This window comes from Phocoena phocoena, chromosome 8 (genome assembly GCF_963924675.1).
Source record: "Phocoena phocoena chromosome 8, mPhoPho1.1, whole genome shotgun sequence".
NCBI lineage: Eukaryota > Metazoa > Chordata > Mammalia > Artiodactyla > Phocoenidae > Phocoena > Phocoena phocoena.
In genome coordinates this window covers 54,885,899-54,909,705 of record NC_089226.1, presented here as the reverse complement: position 1 = coordinate 54,909,705, position 23,807 = coordinate 54,885,899, and the positions used below count along the sequence as shown (strand labels likewise).

At 40.2% G+C, this 23,807-nt stretch overlaps 2 protein-coding genes and 1 non-coding gene across 3 annotated transcripts in view; 2 read left to right on the top strand and 1 right to left on the bottom strand.

The window, feature by feature from the left end:
- RSF1 (remodeling and spacing factor 1) overlaps nt 1-12,707 on the bottom strand; it is a 165,327-nt gene extending 152,620 nt beyond the window's left edge. The window contains exon 1 of the mRNA XM_065881801.1: nt 12,512-12,707. Within this exon, the coding sequence (XP_065737873.1) occupies nt 12,512-12,698 (187 nt within the window). The 5' untranslated portion in view covers nt 12,699-12,707. The remainder of the gene's footprint in view (nt 1-12,511) is intronic.
- Nucleotides 12,708-13,196: 489 nt separating this feature from the next.
- Nucleotides 13,197-23,807, top strand: part of AAMDC (adipogenesis associated Mth938 domain containing) — a 28,853-nt gene continuing 18,242 nt past the window's right edge. The window contains exons 1-3 of the mRNA XM_065881456.1: nt 13,197-13,232; nt 21,090-21,156; nt 21,675-21,824. Of these exons, the coding sequence (XP_065737528.1) occupies nt 21,693-21,824 (132 nt within the window). The 5' untranslated portion in view covers nt 13,197-13,232; nt 21,090-21,156; nt 21,675-21,692. The remainder of the gene's footprint in view (nt 13,233-21,089; nt 21,157-21,674; nt 21,825-23,807) is intronic.
- Nucleotides 15,452-15,558, top strand: LOC136127705 (U6 spliceosomal RNA). Its single transcript, XR_010656160.1, has one exon. It is a non-coding gene; the product is annotated as a U6 spliceosomal RNA (small nuclear RNA).

Genomic DNA, 23,807 nt, shown 5'->3' with positions numbered 1-23,807 from the left:
TATACCCTTTAGCCCAGCAATTCTACCTCTAGGCAAAGCTGCCAGAATATTCATTACAACATTACTCTTAATAGCACAAAAACAAACCTAAATATCCACCAATTAAAAAAAAATTATAGTATTTTCATGTAATAGAAAACCATACAGCAGTTAAAGTAAATAACTAAAACAGTAAGGCATTAACATGGATATGTTTCAAAAATACTGTTGAGAGGCAATAAAGGAAGCTGTAGAGGAATGCATATAGTATTATATTGATTATATATAAAATTTTAAAGCCTATAAATCCAGGGCTTCCCTGGTGGCACAGTAGTTAAGAATCCACCTGGCAATGCAGGGAACACGGGTTCAAGCCCTGGTCTGGGAAGATCCCACATGCCGTGGAGCGACTAAGCCCATGCACCACAACTACTGAGCCTGTGCTCTAGAGCCCACGAGCCACAACTACTGAAACCCAGGTGCCACAACTACTGAAGCCTGTGCACCTAGAGCCTGTGCTCCGCAACAAGCCACCACAATGAGAAGCCTGCACACGGCCACAAATAGTTGCCCTCACTTGCCTCAACTAGAGTAAGACCGTGCGCAACAACAAAGACCCAATGCAGCCAAAAACAAACTTATAAAAAAAAAAGTATAAAAAAAGCATATAAATCCATACAATGTATTATTTATATATACATAAATATATACTCTTAGTATAAAACTGTTCATGGGCACAATAAACTCCAAAATTCAGAACAGTGGTTGCCTATGGGAACAGACAAAAGAGAATCAGAACAGGAGTAATACACAGAGGACTGCAAATAAATTTGTAATTTTATCATCTTAAAAAGTAAAAGTAAGGGAATTCCCTGGCTTTCCAGTGGTCAGGACTCCGCACTTTCAAACACACACACACACACACACACACACACACACACACACACACGGTAAAAGCAAAAGCAAGGAAATTGAAAGAAAAAAGCACATCCTAAAAAATCTCAGAACTCTGGGGATTAAGAAAAAAATCATAAAAATCACGAAGAAAAAGAAACGAAAAGCATCAGACTGACAGATTTCTCAACAGCAACAGTGGATCCTAGAAGACAGAAGAGCAGTATCATCAAAGCTCTGGGGGAAATTATTTGTGAATACTAGAATACTGTATTCAATCTAAATGGGCAGTCAGAACAGAGAACAAAATAAATATATTTTCAGACATGCAACAACTCAAAATTCACCTCTTAGAAATCCTGTTTGAAAAAGAATGTACTACAGCAAAAGAATGAATCTAAAAGGAAAAATGTGGGAATCAAAAACAGTGGTGAGTAAAAAAACTAGTAAAACATACAGTTTAATTTAAATAATTGCTGAGAAACATAAATATAAATGAATTACAAAGACTTCCCTGGTGGCACAGTGGTTAAGAATCTGCCTGCCAATGCAGGGGACAAGCCCTGGTTCGGGAAGATCCCCCATGCCGCGGAGCAACTAAGCCCGTGCACCACAGCTACTGAGCCCCAGAGCTACTGAGCCCGCGCGCCTAGAGCCTATGCTCCGCAACAAGAGAAGCCGCTGCAATGTGAAGCCCGCGTGCCACAACTAGAGAAAGCCCACACGCAACAATGAAGATCCAATGCAGCCAAAAAATTAATTAATTTAAAAAAAAAGAATGACAATATGGAACTAAAATCCCAGCTAATTAAAACATGACAGGTTGGGTGTGGGACAGGATCAGGGAGGAAGCCTGTTAAGATTCTTACATTGCTTGAGTTATTAAAGCAACTTACTGAGGACACAGGGAGGGGGAAAGGTTAGAGAGTAGCACTGACATGTACACTACCAAATGTAAAATAGATAGCTAGTAGGAAGCAGCTGCATAGCACAGGGAGATCAGCTCAGTGCTCTGTGACCACCTAGAGGGGTGGGATAGGGAGTGTGGGAGGGAGACGCAAGAGGGAGGGGATATGGGGATATATGTATGCATATAGCTGATTCACTTTGTTATACAGCAGAAACTAACACAACATTGTAAAGCAATTATACTCCAGTTGAGATGTTAAAAAATAAACTAATTAAATAAAATACAAAAAAGGCAACTTACTGTGCTCTAGTATCACCCTCAGAAAAAAAATGGAAAAAATCTCCCAATATTAATTTCCTTGTAGATACAATTATTTACATTATTGATAATTCTAGCTTAAGAAGTATACATAGTAACATTTTGTCTTTCAAAATGATGGAGCTATCCTTTACTAACTAAATGGCATGAGACAAGCCTTAAACTATAACTCAAGGAACAATACAGGTTTGAGTTACTACATGGTGTCTAATAGCATGTGTAACAGTTGGAGAGTCACTCCTAAAAAGGAATTCAACTCAAAATTTCTGTTAAATAATCTTTCAAGATTAATCAAGAATTACTCATCAACTATCAACACACACAAAGGACATACATTTACTTAAGTATTCTCATCTATATAATGGACTCAATCCACACTACATATTTAACATATCTATTTATTTAGAGTGGCATTTCAATTTATTTGAAGTTCCATCTCTTTATTTGTGGGGAGGGGGAAACAGAATGTCTAACAACTAACAAATCTTTACCCAGCAGAACGTAGCAATCTCTAAAATTACAACAAATTTTTTGCAAATGAAAATGACAAATTATCTCAGTTAAAAAAAGCTTTACTGGGCTTCCCTGGTGGCGCAGTCCACCTGCCGATGCAGGGGACACGGGTTCGTGTCTCCGTCCGGGAAGATCCCACATGCCACGGAGCAGCTGGGCCCGTGAGCCACGGCCGCTGAGCCTGCCAGTCCGGAGCCTGTGCTCCACAACGGGAGAGGCCACAACAGTGAGAGGCCTGCGTACCGTAAAAAAAAAAAATAAGAACTTCAAGTTACCCCTGGTGGAGATGATATAAAACAATTCAGAGAAATTGAGCTGAGAATTTTTTTTTTATTTAAAAAGTAACTAGCAGAGAAGTAATAACGACTTTTCCCTGGATGACTTCAGACAGGTAAAAGAAAAAGTGGATTTTAAAACTATACTCTGAGGATTCCTATAAAAAGTAATAAGCTTAGAAGACAGAGGTTAACACGTATGCTTTGGCATGCACTCAAGACCTGGTACAACCAGGGCTTCCCTGGTGGCGCAGTGGTTAGGAATCCATTTGCCAATGCAGGGGACACAGGTTTATGCCGTGGAACAACTAAGCCCATGTGCCACAACTACTGAGCCTGCAAGCCACAACTACTGAAGCCCGCGCGCCTAGAGCCCATGCTCCACAAGAGAAGCCACCACAATGAGAAGCCCGTGCGCCACAACAAAGGGTAGCCCCCGCTTGCCACAACTAGAGTAAGCCCGTGTGCAGCAATGAAGACCCAACACAGCCAAAATAAATAAATAAATAAATAAATAAATAAATAAATGGGGGGGGAGACCTGGTACAACCATGTAAGCCAAAAACAGAATTGGTAAAGAGTAGCCCCCGCTCGCCGCAACTAGAGAAAGCCCAGGCGCAGCAACAACGACCCAATGCAGCCAAAAATAAATAAATAAATATAGAAAAAATAATAATAGAAAATAAAAGTATACTTCCCATTTAAAAATAATAATAGTAATAATAAAACCCAAGATGGAGAGGACCTGGGAGGAAAGTCGGAAGGAAGGAAGGAGGGAGGGAGGGAGGGAGGGAGGAAAGGAAGAAAGAAAAAGAAAAAAAAAAAACAAGTGGAGAGAGGGGGATTTAGTAGTACAGTGGACCCTTGAACAACAAGGGTTTGAACTGCATAGGTCCACTTACAGACAGATTTTATTCACTACAATACCACACCATCTACAGTTGGTTTAACTATGTGATATGCAATTGGTTGAATCTGCCAACGGGGAACTCCATACACAGACAGCCGGATGGCTGACCGTGAAGTTATATGCGGATTCTCCACCACACTGAGGGTTGGCATCCCTAAATCCCCTGTTGTTCAAGGGTCAACTGTACATATCTGTATAACCAATACCCAAAATGAAAAGGAGAGTTACACCATGACAAATCTCTAGCAAGCAAAGGATAAAAAGAAAAACTAAAAGTACATCAAAATAGCCATCATTACTAATTTGAAATAGGTGACATTTTTTCTTTCAACCAACATTTGGGCATCTACTATACGCTAAGTACTATGCTAGAAACAAAGTGAATAAAGCAAAATGAATTCTTTATGGAGTTAAGTCATTGACATGTTGCCTTTATTTCATGTGCTTTATTTTATTTTATTTTTGCTTTAAAGAAAAAGAATATACTTCTAAGGAGCTTATAACTCATGTGTCCCAATGTGATTTTCTCACATGGTCTGAAGTTCCTCAACCACAAATCTTTTGGAAAGCTAATGCCTAAAGTTTGGTTGCAATTTCCTAGACACACCATATTATTTCACACTTCTGTGCCTTTTCCCATGCTGTTCACTACCTGGAATGCTCTTCCATCTCCTCTTCAATCATCCAAATTTCCATAATAACTACAGTGATGCTATGATATCCCCTGGGAAAAGTTAGGTATTTGCTCTTTTATATTCCCAATGCACCTCCTCTCTTAAAGCAATGAGAAGCCCACACACCGCAATGAAGAGTAGCCCCTGCTCGCCACAACCAGAGAAAGCCCGCATGCAGCAACAAAGACCCAATGCAGCCAAAAATAAATAAATAAATTTTTAAAAATATTTTTTAAAAAAGTTAACTTTAACTAAGATTTAATTCTAAAATGAAGTTTTAGGGCTTCCCTGGTGGTGCAGTGGTTGAGAGTCCGCCTGCCGATGCAGGGGACACGGGTTCCTGCCCCGGTCCAGGAAGATCCCACGTGCCGCGGAGGGGCTGGGCCCGTGAGCCATGGCCACTGGGCCTGCGCATCCAGAGCCTGTGCTCCGCAACGGGAGAGGCCACAACAGTGAGAGGCCCGCGTACCACAATAAATAAATAAATAAATAAAATGAGGTTTTAGAACAGAACATGGCATTATAATAAACCGGGAAAAAACTATTCGTCTCATTAACATTACCCCTGCCCTCAAGGAGATTAAAGTCTCATAGGCTAAACTGTAAGTGCAAAAAGTGTTATAAATATTTATTTATTTATTTTTGGCTGCGTTGGGTCTTCGTTGCTGTGCGCGGGCTTTCTCTAGTTGCAGCAAGCAGGGGCTACTGTTCATTACTGTGAGCAGGCTTCTCATTGAGGAGGCTTGTCTTTGTTGCAGAGCAAGGGCTCTAGGGGTGCGGGCTTCAGTAGTTGTGGCTCAGGGGCTTAGCTACTCCACAGCATGTGGGATCTTCCCAGACCAGGGCTTGCACCCGTGTCCCCTGCACTGACAGGCAGATTCTTAACCACTGTGCCACTAGGGAAGTCTCTGTTATGAGTATTGTGATATAAAATCTACACAGGACACTGTGTGGTAAAATGGCAGAAATGGTTAATTTAACTTGAGAGACAGAGAAAGCAGGAAAAATTTCACATGACCACTTGGTGCTTAAAGAGCAGATTAATGATGGGCAGGAGTACAGTGAGCAGGCCAGGGAAGGAAGGTGGAAAGAGAATATTCAACTCAGGTAGAAGGATGAAGAAAAGGCATAAAGATGTGAAACCACCTTTCATACCTTCAGAGACCTGCAAGCAGTTCAGCTTGACTAAAACATAGTAATGATGATAGAAAAGTGAGGTTGAATATAAAATGGGGTAAAGAAATAGACTCAAGACATGGAATAAAGTATGTGAGAGACTGAGGTCTAAGTTGGCTCCTTGGTTTCTGATCTGGGTGACTTGGGTGGATGGTGGTAATATTCACGGTGAGAGGTAATTCAAGATTAAAAGTAAATAAGGCAGCAACTCAATTTTTCTTTTATAAAGCCTCTTAGAAAACTAGTTTTCTTAATTCTTTTTTTGAGATATAATTGACATATAACATTATATTAGTTTCAGGTGTACGAAATGATTCACTATTTGTATACATTGTGAAATGATCACCACAGTAAGTTAACATCCATCACCACATAACTATAATTTTTTCTTGTGATAAGAACTTTTGAGATTTATTCTCTCCGCAACTTTCAAATACACAATGCAGTATTATTAACTATATTCATCATTATACATTGTATAATTATACATTGTAAAATTAACTGTACATTATATCCCCACGACTTATTTATTTTATAACTGCAAGTCCGTACCTTTTGACCACTTTCACCCATTTCACTTCTTGGTATAAGACTACTCTTAAATAATTTGTTTTTGTGATTACCAAAGAGATACATAATTAGTATTGAAAGGATATGTGAAAAAATATGATACAAAGAAAAAACAACTTATAATCCTACCATCCAGAAAATTATTAAGATAAACTTGTACAAATATAGGGAAAAAAGGCATACAGATAGGATAAATACAAAGCCAAACAAATTATAAAACAAAGTTCACTAAAAATATGTATCATTACAGAGTGTACACTATATTTGCCCATATAATAACATTTTTTTAAAAAATCACTGCTTCATTGTCTATCTTTGCTGCTAAACTATGAGCTCCATAAGGACAAGGATCTTATCTATCTTGCTCACCAATGTATCCCCAGTGTATAGTGTACCTGGCACACATTAGGTAATCAATTAACATTTGTTGAAAGAATCAATCTTTTTTTTTTTTAATGAAGCCCCAGATTACTCTCTCAAGCAATATTTGATACTTCAAAAATTCTAACATAAAAAGAAAACAGAAAACACGCTGATACCCTTTGTAATGGGATCTGCCACACAGTAAAAACAGAAAAACAAAAACACCCAGGCACAGTATATTAAGGCTATATCCATCAGGTAGAGAGCCAAAGAAAATTTCTCAAATCCAGGAACACACAGAAATACCTTTCCTGAATACATGATTCAGGCTAAAATGTACTTTGGGTCTGAATTGTTCTTACTTTCCCACACTATATGAGGTTGTACATCTCACCATAAAGTTGTCATAGACATAATTTTAGTCTATTAACTTATAGACTAGAATTCATAGACTACTAACCCCAGTTGATAAAAAAATCCCAGAGAGGGGACTTCCCTGCTGGTGCAGGGGGTTAAGAATCCGCCTGCCAACGCAGGGGACACGGGTTCGATCCCTGGTCCGGGAGGATCCCACATGCCGTGGAGCAACTAAGCCCGTGCGCCACAACTACTGAGCCTGCACTCTAGAGCCCACGAGCCACAACAACTGAGCCCATGTGCCACAACTACTGAAGCCTGCGTGCCTAGAGCCCGTGCTTCGCAACAAGAGAAGCCACCGCAATGAGAAGGCTGCTCACTGCAACAAAGAGTAGCCCTTGCTCTCCACAACTAGAGAAAGCCCGCGCGCAGCAATGAATACCTAACGCAGCCATAAATAAATAAATAAATTTATATATATAAAAAAAAATCCCAGAGAAAAAAATAAGCATTTGAATGATGATAGTAACTCAAGCTCAGCTTTGTTACTTCTTACTAGATTAGAAAATCCTTAAAAGAAGGGCCCATGTTTAATGTCTTTTTAAAATAATCACCATAGGGAATTCCCCGGTGGTCCAGTGGTTAGGACTCTGCGCTCTCAATGCCAAGGGCCTGGCTTCAGTCCCTGGTCCGGGAACTAAAATCCCACAAGCCGTGTGGCCAAAAAAAAAAAAAAAAAAAAAGGGTATTTTAAAAAATACATAATCACTATAATCTTTACTGCACTTAGAATATAGCAAATATTCAATATACAAATTAAGTAAATGAAGTAGCTAATAAATGCTTACCTTCCTTACTAGCTGAGAATTTAACAACACTGGTAAATTTCAAGGCAAACTCTTTAGTAATTTAAAAAAGAAGAAAGTCAGTTTTCATTAACAGGCCCAATTTTAGCCAGAAAACTCCTGTCCCTATTACCTCCAGTTCTGGGACAATGCCTACAACCTCCCTCCGAACGTCCATAACTTTTGGTTACCTCAACTCTGTGATATACCAAAAATGATGGAAAAGAAATACCTTTCTCTCCTTCCCTCTAATAAATGTCTAAAGAATATTTCTTCTTTCAAAGGTGGAAGAGCCAAAACTAGACATTTTGACCAAACGAGGTTGTGGTTCCAGCAATGCTACCACCAATAGCCTACCACTGTAGATCCATGCAACTCCTGGCACATGTACCTGGTAAGATCTTTTGCTCAAAGCAACAGATGGTGACTCTAGTTATGGTAAAGTCATCTTTCTACTTCATGAATGAACCTAAAAACTGCTGTCACACAATTCGATTATCACCAACAGAAGAGAACATATTAAGATATTAAGTTTCAATCACAAGTCCAGTTAAAAAAATAAGGTATATCCTTTTTTTTTTTTTTTTTTTTGCGGTACGTGGGCCTCTCACTGTTGTGGCTCTCCCATCGCGGAGCACAGGCTCCGACGTGCAGGCTCAGCGGCCATGGCTCACGGGCCTAGCCGCTCCGCGGCATGTGGGATCTTCCCGGACCGGGGCACGAACCCGTGTCCCCTGCATCGGCAGGCGGACTCTCAACCACTGCGCCACCAGGGAAGCCCGGTATATCCTTTTATACTTGACATTTTGACTGCAAGAGTTAAACTTCAATTCATTTAAAAATGTGAAACACAAATCAAAACTAAAATTACACTAAAAATTAAAAAACCAAAACAAACCAAAAAACTAATGATTCAACTTGTTTAATACTATACAGGAACTCAGTCAACCTTATCCATACACACCTTAATAGATTGTCATTAGATACATATAACTTCTCAATCAGTACCCATACAAAGACTATGTTTAAAGAATGAAAAACTATATTTTTCTCTTGAAGAAGAATGCCCTCTGGAGGAGAGGGAAGATACTTGGGAGCCTCGGATGTTGGTAATTCCACAAAGTCAATGTCCACTTTTGTTTACAGTCGTACCTCCTGATCAACCACCTCCCATCAAGAGGAAGCTGGGGAGGTCCATACAGAGCACAGAATTGGGAGGGCTACAGTAGACTGAGGGAGAGGGAATAAAATATACCTTCAGTTGGCACATTCTTTTCCTATTCTAACTAATATCAATAACAAATCTAAGATTCTACCAAAAACTGTATAATCTTGGGCACTGGACAGCTGAATCAATCTCTTGAACCTTAGTTTCTATGCCTGCCAAATAGGAATAATAGTACCAACCTCAGAGAATAGTTGTAAGAAATAAGAAGCTGATGTTTACACATAGTAAATGCTCAGTAAATGGTAGCTTATATCCTTAAAACGAAACAAGTAGTTTATAAAACCAAATTTAATAACTGACACTGTAGGGGATGAAGAGCATTCTAAGCCAAAACCATAATGTCAAATTAAGACTTATAAACAAAAATTTAAGGGAAAGATCATAAAGGGCCTAAACAAGGACAATATAGAGAAATACAGCCTTGTTCAAAGATGTCATAATGTCGATATACCTACAACAATGACTAGGTAAAAAAGAATTTAACTGGCAACTCAGAAGAATATACTTTACAAACCTTTTAAGGAATAATCGCACTAGGAAAAACCAAAAGTTTTATAAAATAGGATTATTGAAATGGCACTAAGAACTGCCTTTTAAAAATACTAAAATGTATATAGAGCAAAACTCCTTTGATTATAACAGACTTTTCCCCAAGAGCACAACAGCTCAACATTACACTGTGCTTATCCTTTCTCACTACAAGCTAAAAATTTAACATTTTCATTCCAAATGTACTTTTGTGTCTTCTACCTCACAAATACCTTTAATAAAATTTGTAATACAAGAATATTTAGGGAATTCCCTGGCGGTCCAGTGGTTAGGACTTGGCACTTTCACTACCAGGGTCCAGGTTCAATCCCTGGTTGGGGAACTAAGATCCAGCAGGCAGTGCGGCATGGCCAAAAAAAAAAAAGAATATTTATAAGTACTTGGTTTATGAAAGGATTTTTGAAACATTTCATTTGGTCCTCAGATATTACCTCTATTTACTCAAGAAACTGAGGTCCATAGAAATTAAGTAATTTGCCCCACAAACTACATATTATTACACTATTCAAGAGGTTGATTCAGCTGTCCAGAGATTATCAGCAAAATATTTAGTTCAACTAAAACCAATGTCTTTTAACTCTTTCTAGTACACCACAACTCCTTCCCCAAGACTCAGTCCAAACCTTCTTAGTGGGAGCAGTATTATCAGCTACTACAAGCAGGTTAACCATCACCAAAGGCCTGAAAATCTTCTCCCTGCACAGTAGCAGCATTTCACCTGCAGAGACTTTTCACTTGCCAAGAATCTTGAACTGCGTAACATTAATTATTATTCTTGGATCACCTTATGACAAGATCTATTATTATAGTTGAAACTATACCAACAGTAATGCATGGCTGAACCCACTGGTATAATCTCTCAACTCGTATTACTTCTCATTTTTTACTTAGCTAGTCGCCCATTGTTCAATCCTAGATAGAAAAGTAACATGAAGTATTAGACTGACTCTGATATTTTTTCTTGCTACTAACAGAAGCCAAATGCAGTGGCCAAAATACTTAAAAGGAATGGAGAAGCAAGCAATCTTATATACCACCCAAAATATAATGCCAGGACAGAAAATTTATGCCTGCATTCCAACTTGGTCCAAATACATTCCAAAAACAATTTACCAGCAATCCCTTTCCTCAAATTCCCACCTTTCTCTCTTATAGATACATTACCATCATTTCCCAAGGTATCCTAAAAGTAACTTATAAGGCACTCTCCTTCATAATGATCATTTCCGTAAAAGAAATGTAAATACAATTTGATAGCCATCAAATTGCAATTGAAATTACTATATTGGGGAGTTTAACTTTTCAAGAAATTCTGCAGAAGTCTTTATATAATATAATCTTTTATTTGCCAGAGTTTATGAATGGTAGAGGAGATCTGGGCAGGTAAGAAGAGATATATGCCTGTACCATAACTGCTGTATTAATTTGAGTCTTTGGTAGCCATAATATAATTTTCTCTATAGGTAATATTTTGAACAACTTCACACTTGGGCTCTTCCTAGCTATGTAAATATATTCTGTTAATAGAAACTTCTTCATTTCCATGGAGAATTAAAGAGCGGCCCTGATTTCTTGTAAAGGAAATAGCTATCTGTTTTGCACAATACCCAGTCCACTGTGGCCACCTAATACGGACAAAAAGGGGGAAAAAAAAAAGACCTATTTGGAAACGTTTCTTCTCCAGCCAAGGGCTGTTCCCAGATAAAGGCAATGCTCAGAGTACAACAAAAAAGCCCTTCTCTGAAAAAAGAAATGTGCCAGAAAGCAGAGGCATGGATCGGGAATAAATAGGGAGGGAGTGCGCTCAATGAGGGCTGGAGGCAGCAGGCGCAGCGCGGAGATGCTCCAGCGAAAAGAACCACCAGCCGCCGCCGCCGCCGCCGCCGCCGCAGCAGCAGGAAGTTTCAATGGGGCCGGGCAGAGCATGCGCCCTGAAGCCGCGCGGTGGCCTTATGTGGAAGGAGCACCACTTGCGAACACCAATAATAGACCGGCGGCACCAGAGAGAGAAACATGAGCAACAAGCACCTTCTTCAACTGTTTCCCCTCCGTCTGAGCCCCTCCTCCACCCTACATACTAACCACCCCACCCTACCCTGCAAATGGGAGGGCGACTTCTTCTTCCCCTAAGCCTTATACCAGGATGAAGGGGGAAGGGACTGGAAAAGTGGGGAGATGCTCTTCTATTATTTGGGGGGAGGTGGGGAGGAGGAAAACTATGGGGGAGGAGAAATTAACCCTCTACCCTCCAAAGTGGAGAAGCTGAACCGACTTCATCCCCCAAAGCGAGAATGGAGGAGGACCCCCTCCTAAGGAGGAGGAGCAAACCTCCGGACTCAGAGGAAGGAGTTTGGGGGGTTAAACCAGCCCTGGAGGGGAAAGGAAAAGAGACCAGAGCCGACTCTCTCGGGGGAGTTCCCACTAGAGGGAGGGAGAGATGAAGTGTCCGCTGCCCCCGCCCACCCAGGTGGAGGGAGAGAAAGGGGCGCCCCGAGAAGATGAGCCCAGCCTCCCCGGAGATGGTAGCGAGGATGGTGGGAGGAGGGGAGGGAGTGAGGGAGGAGTAGAGGAGAAAAGCGCAAAGCTGGCCGGAACCTGCGCTCCCCTTCCCCCGCCACCGAGAGGGAGAAGGATTGGGGGACCCGGTCCCCGCCGCGGGAGAGCAGTCCCAGGGGCGGCCGACCAGCACAATGACCCCTCCCCGCCCCCAGCCCAGACCCAGCCCGCGACGCCCCCACCTCTGCTGGGCGTCGGGCGGAATGGCCCTATGGGGCCTCCGCCCCGCCTCCCCACTGCCCAAGACCCCGGGGGCTGGGAGGAGAAGATCGGTCGGGCTGAACTGCGCCCCAGCGGGAGGACAGAGCCGCGGAGGTCCGGGGTGTCTGTGAAGAGCGGAGAGAAGGAGCATGCCAGGGCCGCTTCCCGCCGGGCGTTCGGGCCCCTAGCTTACCTTCTCCGTTGCCGACGTCCGGCGGCGGAGCTTGCAGCACCCGCTCCAGCTCGGGGAACGGCAACTCAGGCAGGTCGAGCAGCGGCCCGTAGCGCTCCAAGAAGGAGCAGACTACGGCGAAGTTGGGGCAAGAACCCGGGCAGCCCGGAGGAGCCATAGCCACCGCCGCTGCCGCCGCCGCCGCCATTTTGAACTGGAGGATGGAGGAGGAGGCGATAGGGGGGTGGGGGGAGTTGGGGTGCCGAGGAATGGCAGGGCAACCTTACAGACGACAGGAGGCGCTAGCAAGTGGGCGCCCCTGCGGATCCGAGCGTCTCAGGCACGGCGCAGCGATCCCACAATACAACGGCGGCCCGGAGCAGTCGAGAACCGAGTTAGACGTAGGAAAGAGAGGCGCCCCGTGCCTTTCGCCTTCAGCTCTCTTTCCGCCCCCCTCCCTCGCTCCTCCCACTTCGGGTTCGCCACTGCCTCGTGTGACAAGGGGAATGAAAACAAGGGCTGCGGGGCAGGGAGGCGGGCTGGAAGCTGGAGAGGCGGGAGTTTTAGGAACGGTGACCAATAGGCTTGAAGAGGGCGGAGCTTCACTCGATAACAGGCCAAAAGACTGTTTCAGGGCCGCGCGAGTCGTGGGGGGATCGCCTGGCCGGGTCCTCGGGAGCAAAGGTGAGAGGTAAAGCAGGGAGCCGTTCGAGATCGCTGCTCCTTGGAGGGAGGGCGTTGGGTAAGTTTGGGGGGGCACTCGGGACAGAAACTGGGGCACCAGATGGTGGGGGAAGTTGAGGAGAGTGAATAAGAAGCAACAAAAGAGAATAGGGGGGAAAAAAACGATTCAGAGAAAAAGTTGGAGAAGGGAAAGGTGGAGAGGTGCCCTGAATTAGGGGCTGGGATGGAACCTTTGTATGGAGATGTCTCAGTGAAAGTTTGCTGAGGGATATTGCTAAGGTACAAGAACCGCACCTGTGCTGGAAAGCAGTGTCTGAAAACTCTGGGGGACGAGGGCCTGATGGAACGAGGCTCTGCCGGGATCACAGGTCTGCGGAGTTGGGGCCCTGCTAGGAAATCAGGGTCTAAAGGGACCAGGCTCTTCACAGGGACCAAGGTGTGAGAGGACAGGGCCCTGCTGTGGTTGCCAGCGTGTGAGGGGGAGGGGCTTTGTTGAGGCACGAAGATCTGGGGACCAGGCTCTGTAGCGGCCCAAGATCAGAGGGTGGACTAGGACTGCACTGAGGGTGGACATGGTAGGAAACTTTGTGCAAGGGAAAAAAGTTTGTTACAAGACAGGGTTCCGCTTCGTTGGGAGAAGCAATGAGCATTCTCCCACAAAGAATCTCGGAAAAACCATCAGTAATGCAAAGTAGAATGTGCGGCTTGGGATACAATGTGCATTTTGGTTAAGAGCCTGAGCTTTGGAGTTCAGCAAGACTTGATTTCTAAAGGAACCGCCTCAGGACATTGCGGAAGATTTTTTATTTCTTTGAACCTCTGTAAAGTCGGGTGATAATAGTACCTACAACATAGGATTTTACTAGATAATTCACAGTACATTGAGTAGCACAATGCCCTGGCACACTGTAAATACTTTAAAAATATTAGTTGCTACTATTGAACAAATTCCTAAAACTTAGAGTTCAGTTATTTGTAATTGATAGTTTACTACTTTGAGCCAAAAATTTCAGTGCGCATTTAAAATTTATATAGTATCTACTTACTAAAAAGAATTTCAAAATATAATATAAACCATTTAAAATAGGACCATTTATAATTAAAGGAAAATAAAGAAATATATAGGCAAGTAATTATATTGGGAACAGAAAAAATGATTACCACAATTAAAAATTGAATTTTGTTCTGCATTTCTAGGTAAAAAAGGGAAAAACTGTAATGTTCTATATCAGACTAAGAAAGAAAGAATACTCGTTTATCAAGAGAAAAAAATTCTATATTATAAGAGGACTTTATTACCTAGAATACTGATTCTTAATCTCAAATAATATACAAACCCTTTTTGGGACTTCCCCATCAGTCCAATGGTTAAGACTCTGCCTTCCAATGCAGGAGGTGAGGGTTCGATCCCTGGTCAGGGAACTAAGATCCCACATACCAGTGGGGTGCAGCAAAAAACTTTAAAAAAAAAAATTACAAACCTTTTTATTAATTTATTTATTTAAAAATTTTATTTATTTATTTTTGGCTGTGTTGGGTCTTTGTTGCTGTGCGCAGGCTTTCTCTAGTTGTGGCGAGCAGCGGCTACTCTTCGTTGCAGTGCGATTATGGTGGCTTCTCTTTGCTGTGGAGCATGGGCTCTAGGCATGTGGGCTTCAGTAGTTGTGGCACGCAGGCTCAGTAGTTGTGGTGCTGGGGCTTAGTTGCTTCACGGCATGTGGGGTCTTCCCAGACCAGGGCTCGAACCTGTGTCCCCTACTTTGGCAGGTGAATTCTTAACCACTGCACCACCAGGGAAGTCCCTACAAACCCTTTTTAAAGGAAAAAAATGTTGTTTTAAAATTTACAAATACTGGGAGGGGAGGAAATGGGAGATTGGGATTGACACATATACACTATAGATACTATGTATAAAATAGATTACTAACGAGAACATACTGTATAGCACAGGAATTGTACTTAATGCACTGTGGTGACCTAAATGGAAAGGAAATCCAAAAAAGAGGGGATATATGTATATGTATAGCTGATTCATTTTGCTGTACAGTAGAAACTAACACAACATTGTAAAGATATGCCAATAAAAATTAATTTTATAAAAAAGAAAAATAAAATTTACAAATACTCTTGAAAATATCAGTTTAAGAAATACTGATGTAATTAAAGTCTATACAGCAATATGAATGTACTTCATGCCATTGAACTACACACTTAAAAATGGTTAAAATGGTAAGATTTATGTTATGTATGTTGTGCCACAATAGAAAAGTTTAAAAAGTGCTCGTTTCGGCAGCACATATATTAAAATTGGAATGATACAGAGAAGATTAGCATGGCCCCTGCGCAAGGATGACATGCAAATTCATGAAGCATTCCATATTTTTATGGGGATATATGTGTATGTATATCTGATTCACTTTGTTATAAAGCAGAAACTAACACACTATTGTAAAGCAATTATACTCCAATAAAGATATTTTTTTTTAAAAGTTAAAAAAAAAAGAAAGAAAAGTCTCACTTTAGGAAAATGTGATGAATTATCATAGCAAAAGTCTTAATTTAATGTGTAGTAAAATATTTTAAACAACACTGAAATGAAACAGAACTAAACTAAAACATATATTGTATAACGGAATATAGCCAATATTTTACAATATAATGGATGTAAATATAGTATAACCTTTAAAAATTGTGTTTTAAAAGTGTGAATCACTGTGTTGTACACCTGAAACTTATATAATGTTGTTCATCAACTATCCCTCAATTAAAAAAATAAATAAATAAACTGAAATATATTGGTAGAACTCTCAAACTCCCAAGTATATATATCTCTATACCTGGGGCCCCGAAGACCCCAGTTTAAGAAAAATTTGACCCAGAACTTATCAGTTTTGCAAAGATACAAAAATCTTCATAAGATCATAACTTAATTGACCTTAAATGAAAGGCAGGTACACAATATTAAATAAAATCATATCTTTGTGAATGAATTTTGATGGAAAAAAAACCTTCAGACCAAAAGAAAGATTTAGTTATATCGTTTTCTGAACACTACCCCCCTGCCTCTTTCCTTTCTCTCTCTTCGCTTGCAGCTTTTCCAGCACCTCACCTGCTCTCCCATGGGATTGTAAATATAACTTTCTAAAAAAAAAGCTTTATATAATTTTTTTCTTTTCTCAGTGCTGACACTGTTACTCAAAGCGGGGACTGATAAATAAGGTTAGAGTTTCTGCTTTTGTAATCAAGATTGGCATTAGAACAAAGTCCTTGGGCATCAAAAGTTATATCCACCCAAAAGATGAGAGATGTTGTACTACAAAGCAAGGTTTAGGTCATACCTTCACTAAGTCTGTTCTTGGAAAAAAAATAAATGATAAGCACCGTCTCTTCTTGCCTTGGGCTAAGAGAATTTGTGGGTTACAAGAATTTAATCCCAATTTACGTAGTTAAATAATTGCATTATATATATCAGACTAAAAGGTAAAGATAGAAAAAATAAGTAGCTTTAAAAAAAACTGTAATTGATTTATTGCTACTTCCATAAAGAAGCCTTTAAATAAGCATTAAATTACCTACACTCAGTCTTTATTTATGAATAAGAAATTTCTTAAGATAGTTCAAATTTCACATTCTCTTAGGGGAAAAGACAAAATAGTTTTGCATTCAGAATTAGTGACTAGTTTATTCAAAATACCAAAAAGAAACAAAATGCTCATCAGAAGAAGAATGGGTAAATAGTGATATAGTCTTTCAACAGACTACTACTCAGACTGATACACACTTGATATATATTACAACATAGGTGAATCTCAAAAGCATTTTGAGTGAAAGAAGAAAGACACAAAAGAGTAGGTACTGTAAAATTCCATCAATATGAAGGTCTAGCTAATATATGGGAATAGAAATCAAAAGCTTCTTTTGAGCTTGGAAGGGGATTGACTAGAAAGGTGCACAAGGGAAATTTCGAGATACATTCTGTTTCATGACTAGCAAGTTTATACATTTGTGAAAACTCTTGAACTCTAAAGATATTTCTGCATTTAATTGAATGTAATTATGCTTTGATTTTAAAATTTAATGGCTTAGCCTTCAATTTTGTCAAATTACATTGATAACAGTCTGCCTTATAATGGAATAATTTATACATATTTCTGTCTCCCCAACATATTATCTTTGCATTTGTCACACAATTTTTTTTACAGATATTGTAAGCCTGGCAAATGTATATTGAAGTGAACTGGATTCAACTGTGGAGCCAGTTTGGGAATTCCTAATTAGTAATGAGCAAATTTACTTAGGTTTGTTTAAAACTCACTTTTACAAGAAATACTTCTAGAAGTATATGGATATGTTATATGTAGTGAAAAAACTGTTAAATGTCAACAGAAGTAGGAATCTATGGTCTTCAAAATAGTTTCATAGGAAAATATATGAAAATAAAAAGAAGTAATAAACAAGATTTAATCCAGCCATTTTCTGGTTCTTTCTCTTAATGATAACTGAATTCTCTGTTGCAATAGAATTGTATTCATTGAAGAAACACTTTTAGAAGTGCCTTACCATCTTTTTTCTTAAGAGTTATGCATCAGGGCTTCCCTGGTGGTGCAGTGGTTGAGAGTCCGCCTGCCGATGCAAGGGACGCATGTTCGTGCCCCGGTCCGGGAGGATCCCGCATGCCGCGGAGCGGCTGGGCCCGTGAGCCGTGGCCGCTGGGCCTGCGCGTCCGGAGCCTGTGCTCCGCAACGGGAGAAGCCACGACAGTGAGAGGCCTGCGTACCGCAAAAAAAAAAAAAAAAGAGTTATGCATCAGTCTATTCTTATTTCTTAAGAGCTTTCTCTGATGAAATAATTATTTTTACTGAAAGAAAAATTATGTTGCCTTTTTTGTAGAAATGTGTAAGTTGGTCCTAATATTAATATGGAAGTGCAAGGAACCCAGGATATCCTAAACGGTTTTTTAAGTGATGAACAAAGTTGAAGGTCTCACACTTCCTGGTTTCAAAAGTGACTACAAAGCTACAGTAATCAAAACTGTGTAGTACTGCCATAGGATAGCTACTATGGACCAAACTGTGCCTCCCCCAAATTCATATGTTGAAGCCCTAATCCTCAATGGGACTATATTTGGAAATAGAGCCTTTAAGGAGGTAACTAAAGTTAAATGAGGCCGTGAGGATTGGGGCTCTAATGGGACTGGTATCTTTATAAGAAAAGGAAAAGACATCAAGAGTGCTCATGAACAGAGAAAAGGCCATGTGGGGACAAAGCAAGAAAGAATCCATCTGCAAGCCAGGAACAGAGGTCTCACCAGAAACCAGCCCTGCTGGCACTTTGATCTTGGACTTCCAGTCTCCAGACTATGAGAAAATAAATTTCTGTTGTTTAAGCTACCCAGTCTTTGTTATTTTACTATGGAAACTCTAGCAGACTAGTACAGAAGTCTTTCTCAACCCTCATAACAGCTCATTACAATTTCCTTATACCACTTTTCAAAAGTTACCTTGTAATTTTTAAAGGTCACCTTTAAGAAATTGTTAGTAATTTGCATATGTCTTCTCTCCTCTGGTATAATATTAACTTCTCAACAAGAATCATGTTTTATAAATTTGTGTCTTCCTCCCACAGCACCAAAGATAGTGTGTTTATGTCCTCTGTTATATTACACATTTTAAAAATAGGTTAGTAGTTATTAATATTAGGGAGAAATATCACTTTGTTATTGTCTTTATTTGGAGATTAAATACAGTTTAAGGACATGTATATAGGTACCATATTAACAAGGGGTAGACTGATGGTTAATTTTGTGTGTCAGCTTGGCTGGGCTATAGCACTCAGTTATCCAATCAAACACTAGGTGCTGCTATGAAGGTGTTTTGTGGACCTAGTTTACATCTACAATTAATTGACTTTTAAATAAAGAAGATTATCCTCAATACTCTTGGAAGGCCTCATTCAATTAGTTGAAAGGCCGCAAAAGGAAAAGTGAGGTTTCCTTGAGGAAGAAGAAATAACACGTCAATACTGAAATGACAACTCTTGCTTGAGAGCAGCCTGCCAGCCTGCCCTGCACATTTTGCACTAGCCAATCCCCACAATTGCATGAGCCACTTCTGTGAAATAAATCTGTTAATATATATAGTCTACTGGTGCTGTTTCTCTGGAGAAACCTGAATCAAGCACCTTTTAGCTATTGTACTTATCAATGCTAGAATTCCCATTTGATTCTTTTTTGAAATGTCTATCTCTTTATTGAGATTCTATATTCATTGAGTCATTGTCATAATTTTCACACTGAAGTATAGTTTTCTTTAAATATTTATTTATTTATTTTTGGCTGCGTCGGGTCTTAGTTGCAGCACACAGCCTCTGTAGTTGTGGCATGCAGGCTCTGTAGTTGCAGCACACGGGCTTCCTTGCCCTGCGGCATGCGGGATCTTAGTTCCCTGACCAGGGATGGAACCCGCGTCCGCTGCACTGGAAGGTGGATTCTTAACCACTGGACCACCAGGGAAGTCCCTGAGGTATAGTTGATTTACAACATTATATTAGTTTTAGGTATACAACATAGTGATTCAGTATTTTTACAAATTATACTCTACTAAAAGTTACAAGATAATGGCTATAATTTCCTGTGCTATACAATATATCCTTGTTGCGTATCTATTATATAAAGAGCATTTTGTATCTCTTAATCCCATCCCCCTAACTTGCCCGTCCCATTTCATCATAATTTTGATTCTTTATGAATAGTTTCCTTTAGTTCTTTGAACACATTTAGAGTAGCTTCTTTGAAGTCTTCGCTAAATCAAATATATGGGAGTGCTCAGATACTGTTTCAGTTGAGTATGAGTCACATTTTTTTGTTTCTTTGCATGTCTTGTAATTTTTTATTGAAAACTGGGTATTTTAGATAATGTATTATAGAGTCTGGATTTGGATTTTCCCCCTACATTGTTGTTCTTAGTTTATTTGTTTCTGTTTAGTCACTTGCCTAAACTAAATCTGTGGATTCTGTCTCCCATGCAATGTGTGGCCACTGAAATCTGTATTAAGGGCTTTTTTTTTTCTCTTTTTTTTTTTTCGTCCGTGCCACATGGCTTGTGGGAACTCCCCAACCAGGGATTGAACCCTGGTCCCAGAAGTGAAAGTGCCAAGTCCTAATCACTGGACCGTAAGGGAGTTCCCCTTGTTTTTACTTTTAAGCTTGGCTTCCTAGGGGGTCTCCTCTGTGCGTATATGTCTTAGTGTACAGCCAAAGATTGTGTTCAAACACCTCAAGCCAGTAAGACTTAACCCTCTCTACTGATGGATCAGCGTCTGTGCTGGGGAGTACATTCAATGTTCAGATGTTTTCATCTCTTCCCTGGCCCTTACATTCTTCTGAGTCCTTCTGAGCCCCCTCACCTCTTCACTTTGCATGTTCTATAGGCTCCATTGGCCCAGAACATTTCCATGACTTAGGCCTATTCCTGTCTTTGATGCATATGCTCACAGCCTTTGCTCCACTCAGGATAGAGAGCTTATCAAGCACCTCTTGGGAATTCCTTTTAAATCCCTGTCTACTCTGACAATCCATTGCTTGTTCCAAACAGGCTTACAATATTAAGGAAGCAGAGCCACCTGCCATCCATATTTACTTGCCACTGAAATCACCAGGTTAACTGAAAATGCTCTAAATCAAGTGAGCCTCCTCTGCCTTAGCAGCAAGACTGTTGGTTTTCATGCCCTGCCCCAATCAAGTTGAACCTCTGTGCCAACAGAACTGTTGTAGGGGCATGGGAGTAATCCCAGGCAAGAACAACAAAACATCTTACTGTTCTTATCTGAAATTCAGTGGTTTTCATGAATAAGCGTTTTTCAGTTTGCAATATATCTTTAATATTATTTCCAGAGTGCCAAATTTTTATTTTGACAGTTTTGTCCAGCTTTATACCTGCTTTTAGGGAAAGGATTTGTCAACTTCCTCACTCCATCATGCTGAAGTAAATCTCCACCTTTAATTTTATCTCTCAAAAATATCCTGAGGGGCTTCCCTGGTGACGCAGTGGTTGAGAGTCCGCCTGCCGATGCAGGGGACACGGGTTCGTGTCCCGGTCCGGGAGAATCCCACATGCCGCAGAGCAGCTGAGCCTGTGCGTCCGGAGCCTGTGTTCCGCAACGGGAGAGGCCGCGGCGGTGAGAGGCCCGTGTACCACAAAAACAAAAAAAAATCCAGAGAATTCCCTCCAGCGTCTGAGAAGTAATTGTAGTATCTAGTTTCCATGGTTGGATGATTCAGGATCCCAAGAAAAACATTTCACTTGTTAGACCTCTGGAGAAGAAGTGACAACCACATAAATGAGAAAGATGCTTCTTAACTCATAGAGGACCAGGGCTTACTATATTTTGTATACAGCATTATAATTTGAAATACATTCTGTTTATAGTATAGCTCCTGTATTTTGGAGCTGTTTCAACCTTACTTTAAAACTGATTTACTATATTTTTCTTTTAATTTCAGAGTTCAATTAAGTTCCTTATGTCTTCCCCTGAAATTGCTTCCCTCTCATGGGGGCAAATGAAAGTACACGGCTCTACTAAAGTCTATAAGGACTGCAAAGTGTGGCCAGGGGGAAGTCGGGCTTGGGATTGGAGAGAAACAGGAACTGAGGTAAGCTATTAGTGTATGGTTGACACTGCATATGGTTGACACTGCATAAGGTTGACCAAGTGATTTTCAAACTCCTAAGCCATAATGACAAAGTTCCAAGTAAAAAGTAACTATTTCTTTCATTCTCTCTCTCTCTCGATATAATACACATACCATTAAACTCACCATTAGAGTTTTAAAGTATGCAATTCAGTGGATTTTTTGTCATAACCTTGTACAATAGCTACCACTACTAACTCCAGAATATATTTATCACCCCAAAGGAAACCCCATAACCATTAGCAGTCACTACCCATTCTTCCCTCCCTCCAGCTCCTGGCAACTACTACGTTCTGTTGCTATAGATGTGCCTATTCTAGATGTTTCATATAAACAAAATCATTCAGTTCCCTTAAGCACATACCTAGGATTGGAAATTCTGGGTCATACGGTAACTCTATGTTTCACCTTTTGAGGAACTGCCAGACTGTTTTCCAAAGTAACTGCACCATTTTACATTATAGATGTTAGAAATGTATGATGGATCCAATTTTTCTAAATCCTTCCTCGTCAACTTTTATTTGTTTTGCTTTGTTTTTATTATACCACCCTAGTTGATGTGAAATGTTATCTCATTGTGATTTGAAATTTCATTTCCTTTATATTGCAGCTCCTCAAGTATTCTCAGTGTGCCATGACCAAAATAGGGTCTCCATTCCATGAGTGGAGGTTGGATAAAAGAAGGGAACCCCCTACCTCTCCACCACACTCACTTGGGACTAAGCTTCAGCAATAGATAGCTGCAGGCAGTATGAGAAACATTGATGTCCTGATTCTCCCAGGAAGAAAGCCTTACAGCTGGTAGCTGAGAGAAGAAATAGCCCTATGTTCTTGGCTGCAGCAGTCTGGAGTGGAGTCTCACCTCACTGAACTAGGAGGAGGCAGGCAGGCAGCAGCCTTTCTTGAAATATCACAGATTTTCACCTTTCCTACCAAATATTTATATTTTTTCTTGAATACGTATTTCTTAATTTGCTGTTTCCTCTTTGAACCTTTTCCAAAGTCTTGGCATGATTGGGGTTAAAAAAATTTTTTTTTAGGTTATGTTTGTTGGTTTGTTTGTTTTAATAATTTACACTTAGGTGCAAGTAATGGAGCTCTTCATCCAGTAGTGATGGAAGTTGATCCTTCCATTCTGAAGGATAGTTTTGCTGGATATACAATTTGTGATAGACAGTCTTTTTCTTTCAATACTTTGAAAATGTCATCCCACTTTTTTTGGCATTAACTGGTTACTAATGAGAAATCAAATGTTATTAAGATTTCTTTGGATTTGACAAGTCACTTCTCTCTTGCTGCTTTCAAAATTCTCTCTTTATATTTAACTTTTGACAATTTGACTATGATACATCTACATGTGGATCTCTTTGAGTTTATCCTACTTGGAATGTATTGAGCTTCATAGATGTGTAGATTGTGGTTCATCATCAAATTTCAGACATTTTCACCCATTATTTCTTCAAATATTCTTTCTGCCCCTTCTATCTCTTCTCTGTGAAAACTGTTAGGGAGTATGTTGTGTGTTTTGGGGGGTTTTTTTTGGTAGGGGTTTCCAGTGTCCCACAGTTCATTGTTTTCATTCATTTTTCTATCCTTTTTCTCAGATTGGATCATCTCAATTTACCTTTCAGTTTTGCTGATTCTTACCTGCCATTGTACCCCATTAGTGAACTTTTCATTTCAATATTGTACTTTTCAGCTCCAGGATTTCCTTTAAAAAATAATTTCTATCTTTTTATTGTTATTCTCTATTTGGTTAGATACTGTTCTCACACTTTCCTTTAGTTCTTTAGATGTGGTTTCCTGAAACAATGACAGAAGTTTCCCTATATGCCTAAAACCAATAGGTGTTCCACTTTATGGTAAGGGGCTCTGTATGCAATTTGGGGTATGCAATCAACACTTAGCCAGACAGTTTAAAACTCTGCTTGCTCCTTGCTTATG